General features: G+C 38.3%; 1 protein-coding gene across 4 annotated transcripts in view; it reads left to right on the top strand.

The window, feature by feature from the left end:
• The window catches only part of faf (ubiquitin carboxyl-terminal hydrolase-like faf), a 64,733-nt gene that overhangs the window by 23,581 nt on the left and 26,100 nt on the right, over positions 1 to 15,052 (top strand). For 3 of the 4 annotated variants that reach the window (XM_022079258.1, XM_022079346.2, XM_022079432.2), the window contains exons 14-27: positions 107 to 321; positions 892 to 1,006; positions 1,718 to 2,064; positions 3,885 to 4,125; positions 4,832 to 4,969; positions 5,127 to 5,417; positions 6,112 to 6,266; positions 7,018 to 7,324; positions 7,407 to 7,626; positions 8,190 to 8,316; positions 9,060 to 9,315; positions 10,302 to 10,451; positions 13,187 to 13,394; positions 14,376 to 14,599. In XM_022079258.1, coding sequence (XP_021934950.1) covers positions 107 to 321; positions 892 to 1,006; positions 1,718 to 2,064; positions 3,885 to 4,125; positions 4,832 to 4,969; positions 5,127 to 5,417; positions 6,112 to 6,266; positions 7,018 to 7,324; positions 7,407 to 7,626; positions 8,190 to 8,316; positions 9,060 to 9,315; positions 10,302 to 10,451; positions 13,187 to 13,394; positions 14,376 to 14,599 — 2,994 coding nt within the window. The remainder of the gene's footprint in view (positions 1 to 106; positions 322 to 891; positions 1,007 to 1,717; positions 2,065 to 3,884; positions 4,126 to 4,831; positions 4,970 to 5,126; positions 5,418 to 6,111; positions 6,267 to 7,017; positions 7,325 to 7,406; positions 7,627 to 8,189; positions 8,317 to 9,059; positions 9,316 to 10,301; positions 10,452 to 13,186; positions 13,395 to 14,375; positions 14,600 to 15,052) is intronic. The other variant, XM_022079519.1, reaches the window with a different exon arrangement.

Raw genomic sequence — 15,052 nt, 5'->3', positions numbered from 1 at the left:
ATTCCATTTTCTTTTGTATTTGCCTGCTTTGCTTTTAGATCTACATTTGATGAATGTTGGAAGTATGTACTTGGTTTGATGTTACAGTAGTATTTTTGTGTTGCAGGATGGCCAACTGTGGTTATGTGCTGACCAGGCAAAGCAAATCTGGCACTGTCTGGCCGAAGAGGCCGTCTTCCCTTCTGACAGAGAAGCTTGTTTCAAGTGGTTTTCTAAACTTATGGGAGAAGAACCTGATCTAGATCCAGCCATAAATAAGGATTTCTTTGAAAACAATATTCTTCAGTTGGACCCTACATTATTAACAGAAAGTGGCATGAAGTGAGTATTATGTATGGTGCTGCATAATCGAAACATTAGAACTTTTTAATAAGTTCTGTGAAATGAAATAGAATTTTGTCAGTTATGGTTCAGTGGTACTGCCTTGGATCAAGTGTAACAGGATGTAGGAGCAACAGCCTGATCTTTAGTTCCACAAGTTTCATGTTTTTCAAGAATTGTTTTGTTCCCTTTTAAACAGTTTGAATAACTGGAATAAAAGTTTACCAGACAGGAATGTTGAAGCTTTTGTTTTGTTATTTTTCAACTTTTAAATTAATTTTGTAGTAGTATAGTAACTATAGGTCGTGCGAGTAGTGGTGGCACCTAAATGCGCGTTGTGTAAGCCAAGAGAGGGGAGTTGAGTAGTAGTGGGGATCACACAGCCTCAGCTGCGGTGACGCACCGATCTAAACACAGCTAGAGGTACAAACCAACTGAAGCTGACACTCCTCCAGCACGTGCTTCGGATGGGTCCATCTCATACGACCAAACTCAGTCCTTTGCTCAAGTGCCAGCACTTCTCGCTCGACCTCTAAGAGACTGTCTTTTCATAATGTTTTATTTTTTCAGGTGTTTTGAAAGGTTTTTCAAGGCTGTGAATTCCAAAGAGGGGAAACTGAAAGCTAAAAGACGGGCCTTTTTAATGGATGATGTAGATTTAATAGGAACTGAGTATATATGGAGGGTAAGAACTTTGTTTTAGTAATGTTTATTCCTATTAGATCTATGAAAATGTTTGGTGCCCTCATCAAAATTCATTAAGATTGTGTGATGTATGTACACCCCACTATGTTTACAAAAGTATGTAATGAAAAGGTAGAATGATTAACAATGTGTTTTGACTCTAAACTATAGAATGCCAAGTAATTGTAGGCTCTCCATGGGGGGGGGGGGGGGGGGGGTTGTAGGTATATGAGATCACCATACTTTTTGTGTGCCCCTCCTCCAAACTGTTGAATGAGTTGACTGATTTACATGAATTTTGGTATGGATGTATTCCATTGGAGGCCACCCCAAACTCATGTTACGGTTCCCTACAATTGCTAGTAGTAACATGGCAGATGCACACATTAATGAGGTGGGAGCAACATTAGCTTTGCCTAAGCATAGGTTCCAAATAGATGTATGGTAACAGGTCTTTAAATAAATATGCAGTTTTTGTTAGGCATTAATTTTCTACAGTGTAAAACAAAATTTAGCTTGAGTTTGATAGTGATAACTAAAAATGCATTGGTTTCTGGGGGTCGTGCATGCACTTGAGTTAAGGCAACAGTAGAGATGTTAACATCATGGTCACTGTCACACTTGAATTTGAACTATAATGTTCAAGTTTGGGGAATATGGCCATTTTTAATTTTACAGTGCCCTTACTATGAGTTTTTTTCACATTTTTCAGGTTGTAACCAACAGTGGTGATGAGATAGCAAATCGAGCCATTGAGCTACTGAAAGAAGTAAACACAAACCTTGGTCCTCGACTGCAGTCATCTCTTCTCGAATTTCACGAGACCTATATTTCGGAGTGCCTAGATCGACTACGTGCCCACTATGATACGGTGTCAGTTCTGTCTCACGAAGATGACGGGATCAAGGAGGATGGTGGGCTCATTAGTTCACAGGTTACAGTAAACAAACTGAAAGGCGAGGCTGTGAAAATGTGTCGTGTGATGAAGGTGCTGCAGGAGTACATAGGAGAGTGCGATGGCGATTTCACTGTAGAGAGGAAGATACTGCCTCTACACAGGTACAGCATTACTTCAACTCGTGTTACTGATAATGCCTGTCTTTTGGATACAAGTGCAGATTACGTAGTGGAACCTTTAAATTGTAGGCAAAAGCTAGAAGTTGTTTGCTAGAGATAGCTGTTACTGATACAAATCAATTTTAGGCAACTGTGTTGATAATAAATAAACTGTCGTAAAAATGTCGGCTGCAGTTAGGAATACACCGAGGTTCCAGATTCTTTCTTTGGAATTCTGCAGTATTGAATGCTGATGTTCATTGATTACAGATACAGGTCTTTTTTGACAGAACCAATTAATAGTAGAGATATTACACTGTTTGCTTCTTCCTTCTCATATTTTATTAAATGTACACCATATAGGAAGATATTAATGTAAAGGTTACCTTTTGTGGTTAGATAAATGTTTTGTCACCCATTTTCTGGTGGTGTGGAAAGTTTTTTATTTCACTGGTAATGGAGGTTTGTGTAAAGTGGGGTTGCAGTGGACTAAAACAGATTAACTTCATGTATTCGTGACACCTCTTATGATCTGTACAAAATTTTATTGTTTCTCAAATAGTTTTTGTGGTGTTATAAATCATTCCAATTTAATTCAGTGTACCCATGAAACTAGTGGGGCTAATTGAAATGTATTTAAATTAAACCAGTAGTGTGGTTCATATACAGTCCATTACTGTAATCTTGAGACTTGTGGGGTGAGGAAGTTGGGTGAAGGAGGAAGGAGGAAAGATAGTGTCTGCCTTTAACGCTATGGACTTTCTGCATTCCTTGCAAGTCTCAAGATTACAGTTGTAGACTATAGGTATACATTTGTTTGACGCATTCTTTATTCAGAATTGTCTGAAACAGAGATGCTTTATCACCATTATGAATGTCTAAAAAATGAAGAGGGAATGGAATTTAAAGGGACATGTTGGCATTTGTTTTGTGCTGGATGTTAATTTATTGGGTGGGGATATAAATATTTTAAATAAAAACACAAGCTTATTAAATGCTAATAAGGAGGTTCATATGGAAGTAACCACATAGGAAATTGAGTACATTTTCATGTCTCATCACCATACTACAGGCCAAAATCAGTAAAGTTGGCTAATAAGTTCTTTGGAAATATGAAAGAGTACAAATATTTGGGAACACTGTTAACAAATCAAAATTGGATTTATGAACGAATTAGGAGCAGATTAAATTCAGTGTAGCCTTGCTACCATGCATTTCAGAATCTATTGTCTTACCATTTGCTGTCTGAAAACAAAGATTAAAGTGTACAAAAGTATAATTTTACCCACCATTTTGTAAGGGTGTGAAACTTGTTCTCACATTAACCCCTTAGGCTGAAGCTCATTTAAACGAGACTGCAGAGGTGTAAGCATATCGGAATACACAGTTTCCACGTGCATACTTTGCACAAAGTGAGAGAACACGTGGGTCGGTTATGTCTGTTCATCTGTCCAGTCGATTCAACTCAAGAACCGCTGGACGGATTTGGATGAAATTTGGTACGATCTCAAAATCGGTCTTTTGAATATCCTATGAGTGTTGATAAATTGAGAGATGAGGAGTTGTGAGGTAGACACTGAGGTTCTGCAATCTGGTGTCCATAGTGGGAATTTGCTTCCAACACTTTACATGGTTACTGTTGGAGTCAAGTGTTATGCGTTCTTTGAATGTTTACCATCATCAATATGATTATTATTTGTATTGATGAATCAGCTGAAGTGTTCATGTATGTTAACATTGTTTTTGTTGGGACAGATTAGGACACGTTAGTATCAGTTATGTTTTATCAATTTGTAAATTTATTAAAAACCTTTTTATTGCAGAGCTTGCAGAGGGAAGCATCTAGCGCTACTAGTTAGGTTTTCAAATCCTGGTAGGGCGGTAGATGATCTGGATATCTTCACGCACAGTAATGACACATTAGCATCTCTACGTAGACAGATTTTACGTCGAATCAAGGCAAGTGGGGCCAATGTGAAGCTGGATCTCTTCATAAATGGCGAGTTGCTAGATCCAGTTGATGACCGGAAGCTGCTCTCCCAGGTTCCTCTCAGAGACAAAATGGTGAGTTTGTTATGTATAGTAGAGGTTTTTTATCAGCTCATCTTTCACGGGATCAGAAAAAGACATAACAATGAGATGCACGAACAGGAGCAGAGCATGCCATTTTGATACTGATTTTTGTACACCAACTTTTGGACCATGAAGTAGCACTCCATGAAGAACTGTAGGGTTTTCTGAGGACAAGTATGAGTTATTTTGCATGATTGCGTGCCCGTTTAAAGAAAAACAGTCATTGCCAACATTTTTCCTTGTAGACCTTACAGGAATATTAACACCAGGGAATTTTTGTTGAAATTTTCTGTGACAAGCTGAATTGATTTTTACATAAATGCCATGGTTGAAAATGTGTTCTGCTATATACTTACTTTCAGTACCATCTCAAACACTAACCCACACTCTGCCTGGAAATGTGAATCACTGATAAAAGAATAGCCTGAAAGCCTGTGTCTGATAAGGTCTATTGCAGGTAGTGATGTTGCATCATGCAGTTTAAATGTGAAATAACAATCCTATATAAACATTGCTGTATATCCTTTAAATACTAAAATGAGGAAAGGAGTTTAGGTTTAGAAACATTATTTCATGAATGGATCTGGGCATTAATTTCTTGATCCTTTGAACTTGCCTGAGTTGACAATTATGCAAGACTTTTGTTTTATCAGTTTTCAGAAGTGATGTCTTAGTTTCCATTTTATTACATTTACAGTTGCTATCAGCAAAGCTGTGCCAAGTGAACTCAAATATGCCAAGTTCCCCAGATAGCAGTTCAGATAGTTCAACGAGCTCACCGCAACATCCTTACGACGGGCCCAATGTTGAGGCAGAGAACAGTTTACCTGGGGTGGTAAGTATGTCATTGAATAAAAATATACTTAATTCAGTCAATTCAAATTAATTATCCATCTGCACAGCTATTTTATATACAGTATTAATTAAAATTAATCCATTTTTGAACCTAGTTGTTGAGGTTTTCTCACAATTTATTTTTATACGTGTTTCAGCTAATGTCACAGCGGCCTCATTGTGCCCAGTTCTTCTTCCAACTGGCAGACTTGGGCTGCAAGCTTCTTTACCCACCTCTACGAGATGGGGCCCGCATGCTGCTCAAACTCATTCCCCCAGACACCTACACTGTGGAATGCCTTCAAAACCTGTTTCAGAGTCATGCTAGGGCAGGCATAAATGGGGCATCTGTCATTGAGCAAGGCAATCACAACACGGTAGCAATTCCACCAAGTGTAGAGAGTCTTTTCTTTGGAACCTCACCCTCACAAGTTCTTTATCACCTAGAGGTAAGTGTAGAAATTTAATTCTATCTGTATCACCTTCTTCATCCTAATACATTTCCAATTTAAGTGTGATGTATGACATCCAAGCCTCTTTATGTGCGTCTATAAAAATTACGTACACTAATAGAAATACTGACATGTTTTCATGAAAATATTAATACCTGCAAAAAAAAGTAATTTTGGGAGAAAGATGAAAATGAAGAGAGAAAAAAATCATTGAAACCTTATTATAAAGAAATATGTCAAGAAAATTACTATGATGATTTTAAGAAACCTAGACACAAATATCAGAAGAGGAGTTCATGACATTTGTTAGAGGTGGACATAGTTATTTGTTTGAGAAGTGAAATCAATTTAAAAGGGAAAATTGATGGTGTGATCAATAGAAAAATGCAGAATAAATATGGTTGTCTTCTGGGTTGTAGAGCCGTGCAGTCTGGTAGAAGTTTGCCAACATTTCAGAGGTCCTTGCTGCCTCTGTCATCAGGGTGATTGCCCTGAAGATGGAGACGCCTTTTAGAATAAAGATGGAGAATTTTAATACTTTTTGTAGCAGAATATGTTTATGCACAGCTGAAAATGAATTATACATTTTGTTTTAAATTGCATTTGGAGGGGAGTAAAATATTAAGTTTCATTCCTACTACTTGAAGTAGACCTTTGGAGAAGATGAGTTATGAATAATTTCCTTTTCCAGGTGATGTATGCTTTACTGATGCCTGCAATAGAGCCGCTTTCAGACAAAGCATTTGAATTCCAATACAACTTCATGAAGAGTGGGGATGCTCCAGTTATATTGGACATGTTAACCAAAAATAATTTTCTGCCCAATGCTGATGTTGCCACCAAACGGTGAGAACCTGCATTATATTACAAAAAATAATTGATTTTGCTTATTTATTTGTAAGGATTGCAGAGTAACAGTGTAAATTAAATGCCTACAGTAAGTTTACCAGCTCTCTGTCGCTCTGAAATGCTGCAACTCCTCATCACATAGATAGAAATGCACTTGTGGTAATTTGGAAGTTTAACTTTTTTGAATCTTATAATGATTTGTCAGAAGATAAATAAATGCATGCAGTGTTATGTTGAATGCTAGAAAGCAGGCTCTTGAATTGATAAAGCCTTATTGCCATTGACGTTTGTTTATAATGTTCTGACCAGTCATGTAACAAAGAATATTATATTCCTTGTGTTCTCATGTGATAACAATATCTGAACAGTGGAACCAAATGGATGTTTCATTCTTGTGTTTCTGGTGTCGTGGGACTTCAGACTCATTCTCCATGCTGTTGGTGACTTATGATAAATCTCTGCCTTCGTATTGGCCACATAAAGAAATAAATATAAAGAAGCAAAGTATCAAGTGAATAATTGGGATGTGTTTACATATTGTAATCTATCAAAATTGTAGCCACTGCATAAACTTCATATTATACCACAGGGTTAAACAGAGTGTTTATTTTGAACTCATGACCTGTGCATATTTTATGAAACTTTGTTAGAAATTTTGTACTGAATTCTCCCCTCACTGCTGGAATGTTTGTTATTCATGGCTGCTGAGAAGAACTTTTAAGATGAGCTTTTAAATTCCTGCCTGCAGGTCTGCCTATCTGACAGTATTGAAGATGTGCAAGCTTCTTCTGACTGTGATTGGTCATGTCATGGCTTGTGTCGTGGATGACCCTCAGCAATCGCCACCACAGCAGACTGATTGTGGAGCACCAGATGGGAATGGTAGCGGAAACCTAGGACTCTGCTTCAGTAGTACCAATTCAGCGCCCGCTAGCAGTTCTCCTCGTAGTCCGGTAGCTGTGCTCAGACAGGCCTTGCACAGTATACCAAACCAGAACACAGAATATATGTTACGTAGTGTCGCATCAAAACTGGCCCAAAATCTAGCTGAACAGGTATGTGGGTCTGGCCTTGCTTTCGTCATCTCTTGTATCTACAGTGGAATTTTGTCCTATGTGATACTGATCTTTCTGTTAGCAGCTTTTACTGACAGGGAATGAAGGGGAAAGATCGCGACCAATGTTTGTCCAGGCATTGGCTTGGGAACTTCCAAATATCACAACAGTGAGAGCGATCATTCGCCTTGCATGGGCAGCCAGTAGTGGAAACCTGCAGCTACTCAATGCCACTCCTGATGAGTTGCATCGCATGCATGACAAAACAGCTACCAAAGTGCCAGATGGAGAGGATGTTCTAGGTATGTATTTATTGTCCCAGTTTTTATGGAAAGGACTTGGAGCATGTGTCCTTTATTAAGTTTTTTCTTTCCCTTGAACTACTGTTTCGTCATAGGAAGATGGTAGCACTTTGTCCAAAGAACAATTTTCAGTATAAAGAATTTATACTGTCTTGTGGATGAAACTTCTGGTATCCATCTTCAGATTGTGTGTGGATACTTTCCTCAGTACATGCTAATTACAGCTTACATTTTAATCTGATCTTCCTTTTCTTATCTGCCCAATCTGTATGTATATTTTCCATTATTATGTGTTCTTTGCACAATACGCATGAAATGAAGGCATCTAGGGTTCATTATGTGTGTCCATGTGCGTCATCTCAAGAACCACCAGATGGATTTTTATGAAATTTGGTGTGGACATTATGCTATTGGAGGCTGCCCCAAACTTGTGATCTTAATTTCCTACAATCACTAATACCAGCTGTGCTAGTCATTATATCTTGCGGTGCTTTTAGTTGTGAATAATGGAATTGTGTTGATGAATTTGCTTGTAAACAGCATTATTTATCTTTTGGTTGCAGTCTGTAAAGAAGCATTGGAAGTGCTAACGGTGGCTCTGGTGCTAAATCCTAAAACCCTAGAGAGCTTGACAAAGGACAAGATGTGGCATATGTTCATCATTGACTTGCTCTTACTCTGCAAGAATAGGTATGACTACGTTATAAGCAGTCGCAATACGTAATGCTGCGTGAATGAAGAATGCTCATGGTCATGTGTGTACACTGGGATTTGATGTTTTTTCACTATGACCAAAATTTATATTAGGGATTCTAAACTTGTATTTGCCAATACAGAACAGTTACACGTGCAAGGTAAGATTTCAGGTTCTTGCCCTTAGTACAGATAGTCACCAAGAGATCATGTTATATACAGGAATTGTCATCTGTATGGGAATGACAGAGACAAACTGTGAAGAGAGGGTGTGTGCGTGCATGCATCTGTGTGTATATGTGTGCATGGGTGTTTTAACTCATTTGTTATTTTGCTGTATAATTTACATTTTTGTGATAAATTGGGTAGAGAACACACGATTAATGAATTACGCTGTATATAACATAAGACTTAATAAACCTTTGCATCCAGACTGGCTCTGGGTCTTACCAAGCCGCCTCCTCATTGGGTACCGGGGCCCTTTCCTGGGAGTAAAGCACAGTTGGGGCATGATGCTGACCACTCGCCCCATCAAGTGCCAAGGTTAAGAATAGGTAGGAGTTGTACCTCTCTCCCTCCCCTAAGCACCTACATGGCAGAAGCAGGACAGCTTTACTTTTACTGATTAATTATTTGCTGAACATACATGACACACCCCACCCCCCGTCTGTTTTACAATCCCTTTTCTTAAAGCAGCATAGAAGATATTGGTCAGTGTGTGAATGATGTAATTTTTGCAGGTCAGTACGTGTTGCCGCAGCGGAGCAGTTCCTGTTGATATCAACATGGTGTGTAGCGAGCCAACAGCCACTTCAGTTCTGCATCACACTTTTGTTCACAGTACTGAACACAACTGTAATGGAGAATGCTCGCAACTCTCATGAATACTTCCAGTTGCTGTGTCGTCTGCTCAACTATGCCTTTATGTCTAACTGTCCCCTTCCTACTGCCGAAACTCTGCTCAACAATGAGATTACGTGGCTAAAGAAGATAAGAGTAAGTGGAGAAAGCACATATTTTGATAGTAGGTAGTTTGTGTGAAGATGCAGCCGTGCTAGGGTGGACAGTATTGAACGTTACAATTGCTGAGGCAGAATTCTTGAGTAACATTTTCAGTGACCTTACTAGACCCTCTCTGTTTGCTTGACTAGGTAAAGGAATTCATGTCTTGCTTACATCACCTGTGATTTGAATTCTGCTATTTATTAGTACCTTATTTATCTGAAAAGCAGACAAGATTTTTTTCTTCATATTTTTTTCATATTTCAGAAATGCAGGATCATCTTAGATTTGAGTCAGTGTTCAGAAAGTCATGAAGTTTTTGTCAGGAAGCAAGTCTGCTGCAACTGGAAGGCTTTGTATTCTTATGACAGGGCAGAATTTTGTTTACAGTGAAATGAACAAGAACTCCCTTGAGAGTGACTTCTTGACTTGTTCCAGGCAAGCTTTCACTTTTGACCTTCAAGTGCCAGCCAGATTTGATTGGAACTGAATGTCTTGAATTATAATTGTTCTAAATCAAACATTCATATTTCCTGTAACCATTGGTGTAGTTTCCATCTAGCAATACAAAATGGCAGACACAAAGGTTTGTTCTGGTGGATGCTGGCACCTTACATATTTTTTATCGTTTGTCTACTCACTGTGAGAGTTAAATATGACAGAAGTAGTTAAATTGAAAAATATAATCTGTCCGTCAGTGGCCCGAACATTGTAAACCAGTTAAATTTTAACATCTCCCCCACCCCCACTAACTGTGGAGTCTTAAACAGGCACATTTTAAATCTCTTCTGTGACTAGATCTTGACATAAAGTTGACACAAAACACCCATTGTTCGTGCTTATTATAAATTATATGTTTCTTTGACAAAATTTGGAACAATTTTCTTCAGTTGGAATTGTGGTAATTTGTTGTTTGTAACACTGCTCCACTTTTTTTAAAGTAACTTGCTTCTTCCCATTGACAACAAAATGTGTTGCAGGAAAACGTGAAGGAGACGGGGGACAGTCAAGTAGACGAGGCTGTTTTGGAAGGCCACTTGGGTATTGCGAAGGAGCTGTTGTCTTTCATGAGCCCTGAGAAGAAGTATGAGCTTGGGTCTGAGGAAAGAAAAGGAATCAATCTTATTAAGGTACACTGCAACTCATTTTTACATTTATTTCTGTTATTTTCTTAATTATATAACATAGAAATCTCTTTTTCTCATGTTAGAATGTTTCCCAATCAATGTTATCTACATATCAAAACATTGTACTATCTGTGCTTTAGAGCAAGCATGTCAAACTCAAAGGCTAACACGGGCCAAATAAACAAGGTTTAAGTTTATGTGGGCCGCAAAAAAACAAAAACTTCAATTTTCATAGAAACGTAGGTTTATTTTGAAAAGTATAGTATAAAAAAGAACAAGAACAACGATAAAATTAATGTTTTCTTCCTGACACTTGGCATCTCTTCTCTGCTACTATCTTTCCTACTTCGGGGGAAATCTTGTTCGCAGTGATTACTTTCAAAACTGACCCAAGGTGAATGTCAGTAATTCTGGATCTGACAGGAGACTTATTTCCTTTCATAATTGTAAATAACTGCTCATACCGATAAGTACTTCCAAAGATGGAAATAATTTCATATGCCAATTTTCGAGTATTTTCAAACCTGGCAGGTAAATATTTGTAAAATCTAGGCACGCCAACTTCACTGAATTTTGCCTTCAAATTAAGTTACAAAATTTTTATTAAAACGTTTCTTACATACCATTATATTGGCTGGGCCGCAAAAATATTCGTTGTGGGCCGCGAGTTGACATGCTTGCTTTAGAGCATGGCCTCAGAACCAGACTAGTGGCTTCTTTACTTTTTAGATATATTGTACCTTCTCACTCAGTTCATGCCTTCACATAAATCATACGCCATCCTCTTTTTTATTATTATTATGGTGAAATAAAGATGAAATCTCCATATATATTTCAGATTTTATGTAGCTCACATTCAAATATTTATTAATGATTACAATTTGATTAGATTAATAAGCACAGTATTGCTGTCACTCTGCAAGAGTTGCGCCAGTTTGTCAGTTGTCTTCAGTCGGTCAAAGTGCAGGGATCTGTTTTTCGTAAGTGCAACAAGTGTTCATTGTCAAACACTCTATGTCATCACGTTCTTATTTAACTTGCCAGAATGAGATTCTGTGACACAGGAAGCATGCAGGACAGAAACTGTTTTGGTTGACCTTCAGTGTTAAGTGACAATAGTTTGGACCATATCCTTCAAACTTTGTTGTGCCCTCCATTAAAGTCACTGAAAGAAGTTTATCTTTAGAGTGGGTTATCCTATAAAAGTGTACATAAGACCTCAAAGATTTTAAAACTTTATTTACATCTTGTGTATTCCATGCATGAATTCAGGGAATCTAAATAGGAAAAATTGTCACTATTGCAAATGGTTTACACTTTATTCAAGGGAGTGGATCCATCAAAGTTGATATGTTATTAGCCAAAACAGCAGAATATGGAGTTCTGTAAATCTGCATACCTTTCATGTAGGATCATTTATTACACTCTTCAAAAGCTGGAATGTGGTGTGCCGTCTCTTGACGGAGGACAGTTGGTCCCATTTTCTTTATTGAAACGATAGCAGCTGAACATTACAAGGAATTGATTTTTTGAAGTTGATAAAGACTGCTGTTTTGAGCAGCATACAGCAAATTCAACAATGCACATGTTGAATGAGTTGCATTATCTACTATAAAAATTTGTGATTAGTCGTTGTCATCATCAAAAAATGACATCATCAACAATGTCACCTTATGCCGAGTAAACAAATAATGCTTAGTACCAATCCAGTCGCATTATCACTGCTCTACAACATTTTAAAACGCAACCAACCCCCCAGAAGGGGGGGATGGTCTATTGTTTTAACCCTCCATTCGGGGGGGGGGGGGTTAGTTTAGTTTTTTTACACAAGGTTGGTTGCGTTTTACAAACTTGACCAACCCCCCCGAGGGGTTGGTCAAGTGTTTTAACCCCCCATTCGGGGGGGGGGGGGGTTAGTTTAGTTTCTTACTCAAGGGTTAAAACACTTGACTGAGACACTGAACTAACCCCCCGAAGGGGGGTTAGTTTAGTGTCTTACTCAGGATTTTAAAACGCAATCAACCCCCCTGAAGGGGGGTTGGTCAAGTATTTTAACCCTCAATTTGGGGGGGTTAGTTTAGTGTCTTAAGATTTTAAAATGCAACCCCCCCTCCCCAAAGGGGTGATTGGTCAAGTGTTTTAACCCTCCATTCGGGGGGTTAGTTTAGTTTCTTACACAAGGTTGGTTGCGTATTACAAACTTGACCAACCCACCTGAGGAGCTCCGAAAGGAGCGCTCTGCTCTAGTTTATCAAAACTTGCTGCCTACTGCCACTGGATTTCTGGGGTTTTTTTCTTTCCCATTTCAGTGTAATTTGTTTGTTTTTTTACAAATAGGACATGTGTCAGGAAGGGGTTGCATGGGTTTTAGATTATTATGTTCTTTTTGGTTTTGTTACCCAACTACCTATCAACTATGGATTTGCAAGACTCGTGGTGTTTAGTTCAGGTTCCAAACAATTGCCATGCAAAAGTTCTCAATTTGCATGCAAATGGAGAGCTCCCCTTTGGATTTTGCATCACTTCGTTTTGTAAATGATTGAGATTGGTTTACATATTAGATCATTAGGCTCACTTTACTCATTTGGGTATAGTTTTTTGAACTCTGTGGAATATAACTTTATTTGTTTGGGATCCAGTGAGTAGTCTTCTTTGTTTAAATAAATTGCACGTATGGAAATACAGTGGCTAGTGCACATCTTAACCCTAGAATGTGATAAGACTGTTCTGTATTGTAGGAGCTGGTAGAAGATTTTATTTTCCCTGCATCGCGAGTGATGCTTCACCTACAGCGTACGGGTGAGCTGTGTGAGGACCAAGCAATACCAGTCTGCAACACTCCTCTGACAACCAGTGCTGCATTTGATTTCCTGGTGGGGCTTTGCGTCAGTTGTGTTCCTAACATGAAGCTCCTTGTGCATATGCTTTCTGACATGTTTTATTCAGGTTTGTTTGCAGAAATGCACATGTAATTTTTCATTTATTGATACTTATTATAAAAATCTCTTACGAACTGTATAAAGAAAGGGTAATTATGAAGAGAACATGTTTAAGGAGAGCCAAAATAACAAGAAGGCTAAGTGACTTGAATTTCTAGATAAAACATCTTATAAGTACTGCATTACTGTAAATTGTGTTTGTAGGAACTGACAGCAAATTGCACTAGATCAGAATGGGTCAGAGCAAAGGTTTACGGACATAATTGTGTTTAAATGGCCAGGCTAACTTTGCAGTAACTGTGGATCTATCACTCTGGGTTTACCATAGTCTTTGAAACAGTGTAATGCAAAGTTTTCAGAAAGCTTTTAAGATTTCTTATAGCATTATACTTCTTGTAAGAGGAAGAGAAATGTTTCATTCACAGAGTAATGTATGTAACCTGTGGCTTGTAATGATGAATGTAGTGATCACTGGCTAATGCTCGGGTCTGTCTATTAGTTTGCCACCAGACCATTAAAATTGGTGGAATATAAAAGAAATGTTTTACTATATAATGTAACAGCAGCATTACTATTATCATCAGAAAATATCATAGTATTTTGGTGCAGTTATAGATAAGATTTAATAATATTGCATTTCTGTATGACCTGACTTACAGACCAAGATTCACTACTGGTAGTGATTCTAGGACAATTTGGCAATTGAAACTGATGGCTAAATTTGTTTCATAATGCTTTACATTGCACACAAATTTCTGTAAGTTCTGTAGTTTGTAATCTTCACCCAGTATTACCAGGCTGATCAAATGAAGGAGGATGAGATGGGGGGGGGGGAAGAAGAATGTGGATGATAAAGAAATAAAGATATCATGGTTTGTACTGAATTTAGATGACTTAAGAGTCGTGTCCAGTGGTTTAGACTTTTTGGGTTATGCCATTTGAAAGTTAGGACCTCAAGACCCTATAGAAGTGTTGTGATTAATTACAGAGCGTGATGAACCCTTAGTAGAGTGGGACTATCTTCCGCCTGTGGGTCCACGACCACTAAAAGGTTTTGTTGGCCTGAAAAATGCCGGTGCCACTTGCTATATGAACTCAGTGTTACAGCAGTTGTATATGGTCGAGAGCATTCGTATTGGAATCCTAGCTTCTGAAGGTGCTGCTACAGATCTGAATGAGGATTTCAGCGGTGAGGAGAGAATGGAGGCTGAGGTGAGTGTACGCAATAGTAGCCAATAATTTGCAGTGATGCTAGGCAAATAATCAGTACTGAAAATGTTTGTTCTTATTTGTTGGTTAGTTGGTGGTGAGAATAAAATTATTCCATGCTGTATGCTTTTTTTCCATTCGTACAGAACAGTAATTGTGGTGTTTTGTGCAGCTTTTTTCTGGGTCAGTGTTCATAACAGTGTTCAGTATTGTATTTCAGTTTCACCCAGCTTTGTGGGTTATTTGAATGCTCTTTCTTTGAGAATCCCACAGAAAGATGCCTGATGGGGTAAAGGTTGGAGATGGTGGTGGCCAAAGACCACACCCAGCAGTGCACTTACCAGGGAGGTCTTGCAGTGAAACATTGTGTTCACAGCATGGACCATTACCTCATGACATTGAAACCAGAAACCCCTTTAATTTTCTTCCAGCAGAAAAATTAATCTGCTTGAAAAC

Source organism: Zootermopsis nevadensis, unplaced genomic scaffold (assembly GCF_977971745.1).
Source record: "Zootermopsis nevadensis isolate Lab colony 2312 unplaced genomic scaffold, Znev_1.0 Znev_ptg000010l, whole genome shotgun sequence".
NCBI lineage: Eukaryota > Metazoa > Arthropoda > Insecta > Blattodea > Termopsidae > Zootermopsis > Zootermopsis nevadensis.
Note: the sequence above shows the minus strand (reverse complement) of the source record. Positions and strands in the feature narration are given on the sequence as shown.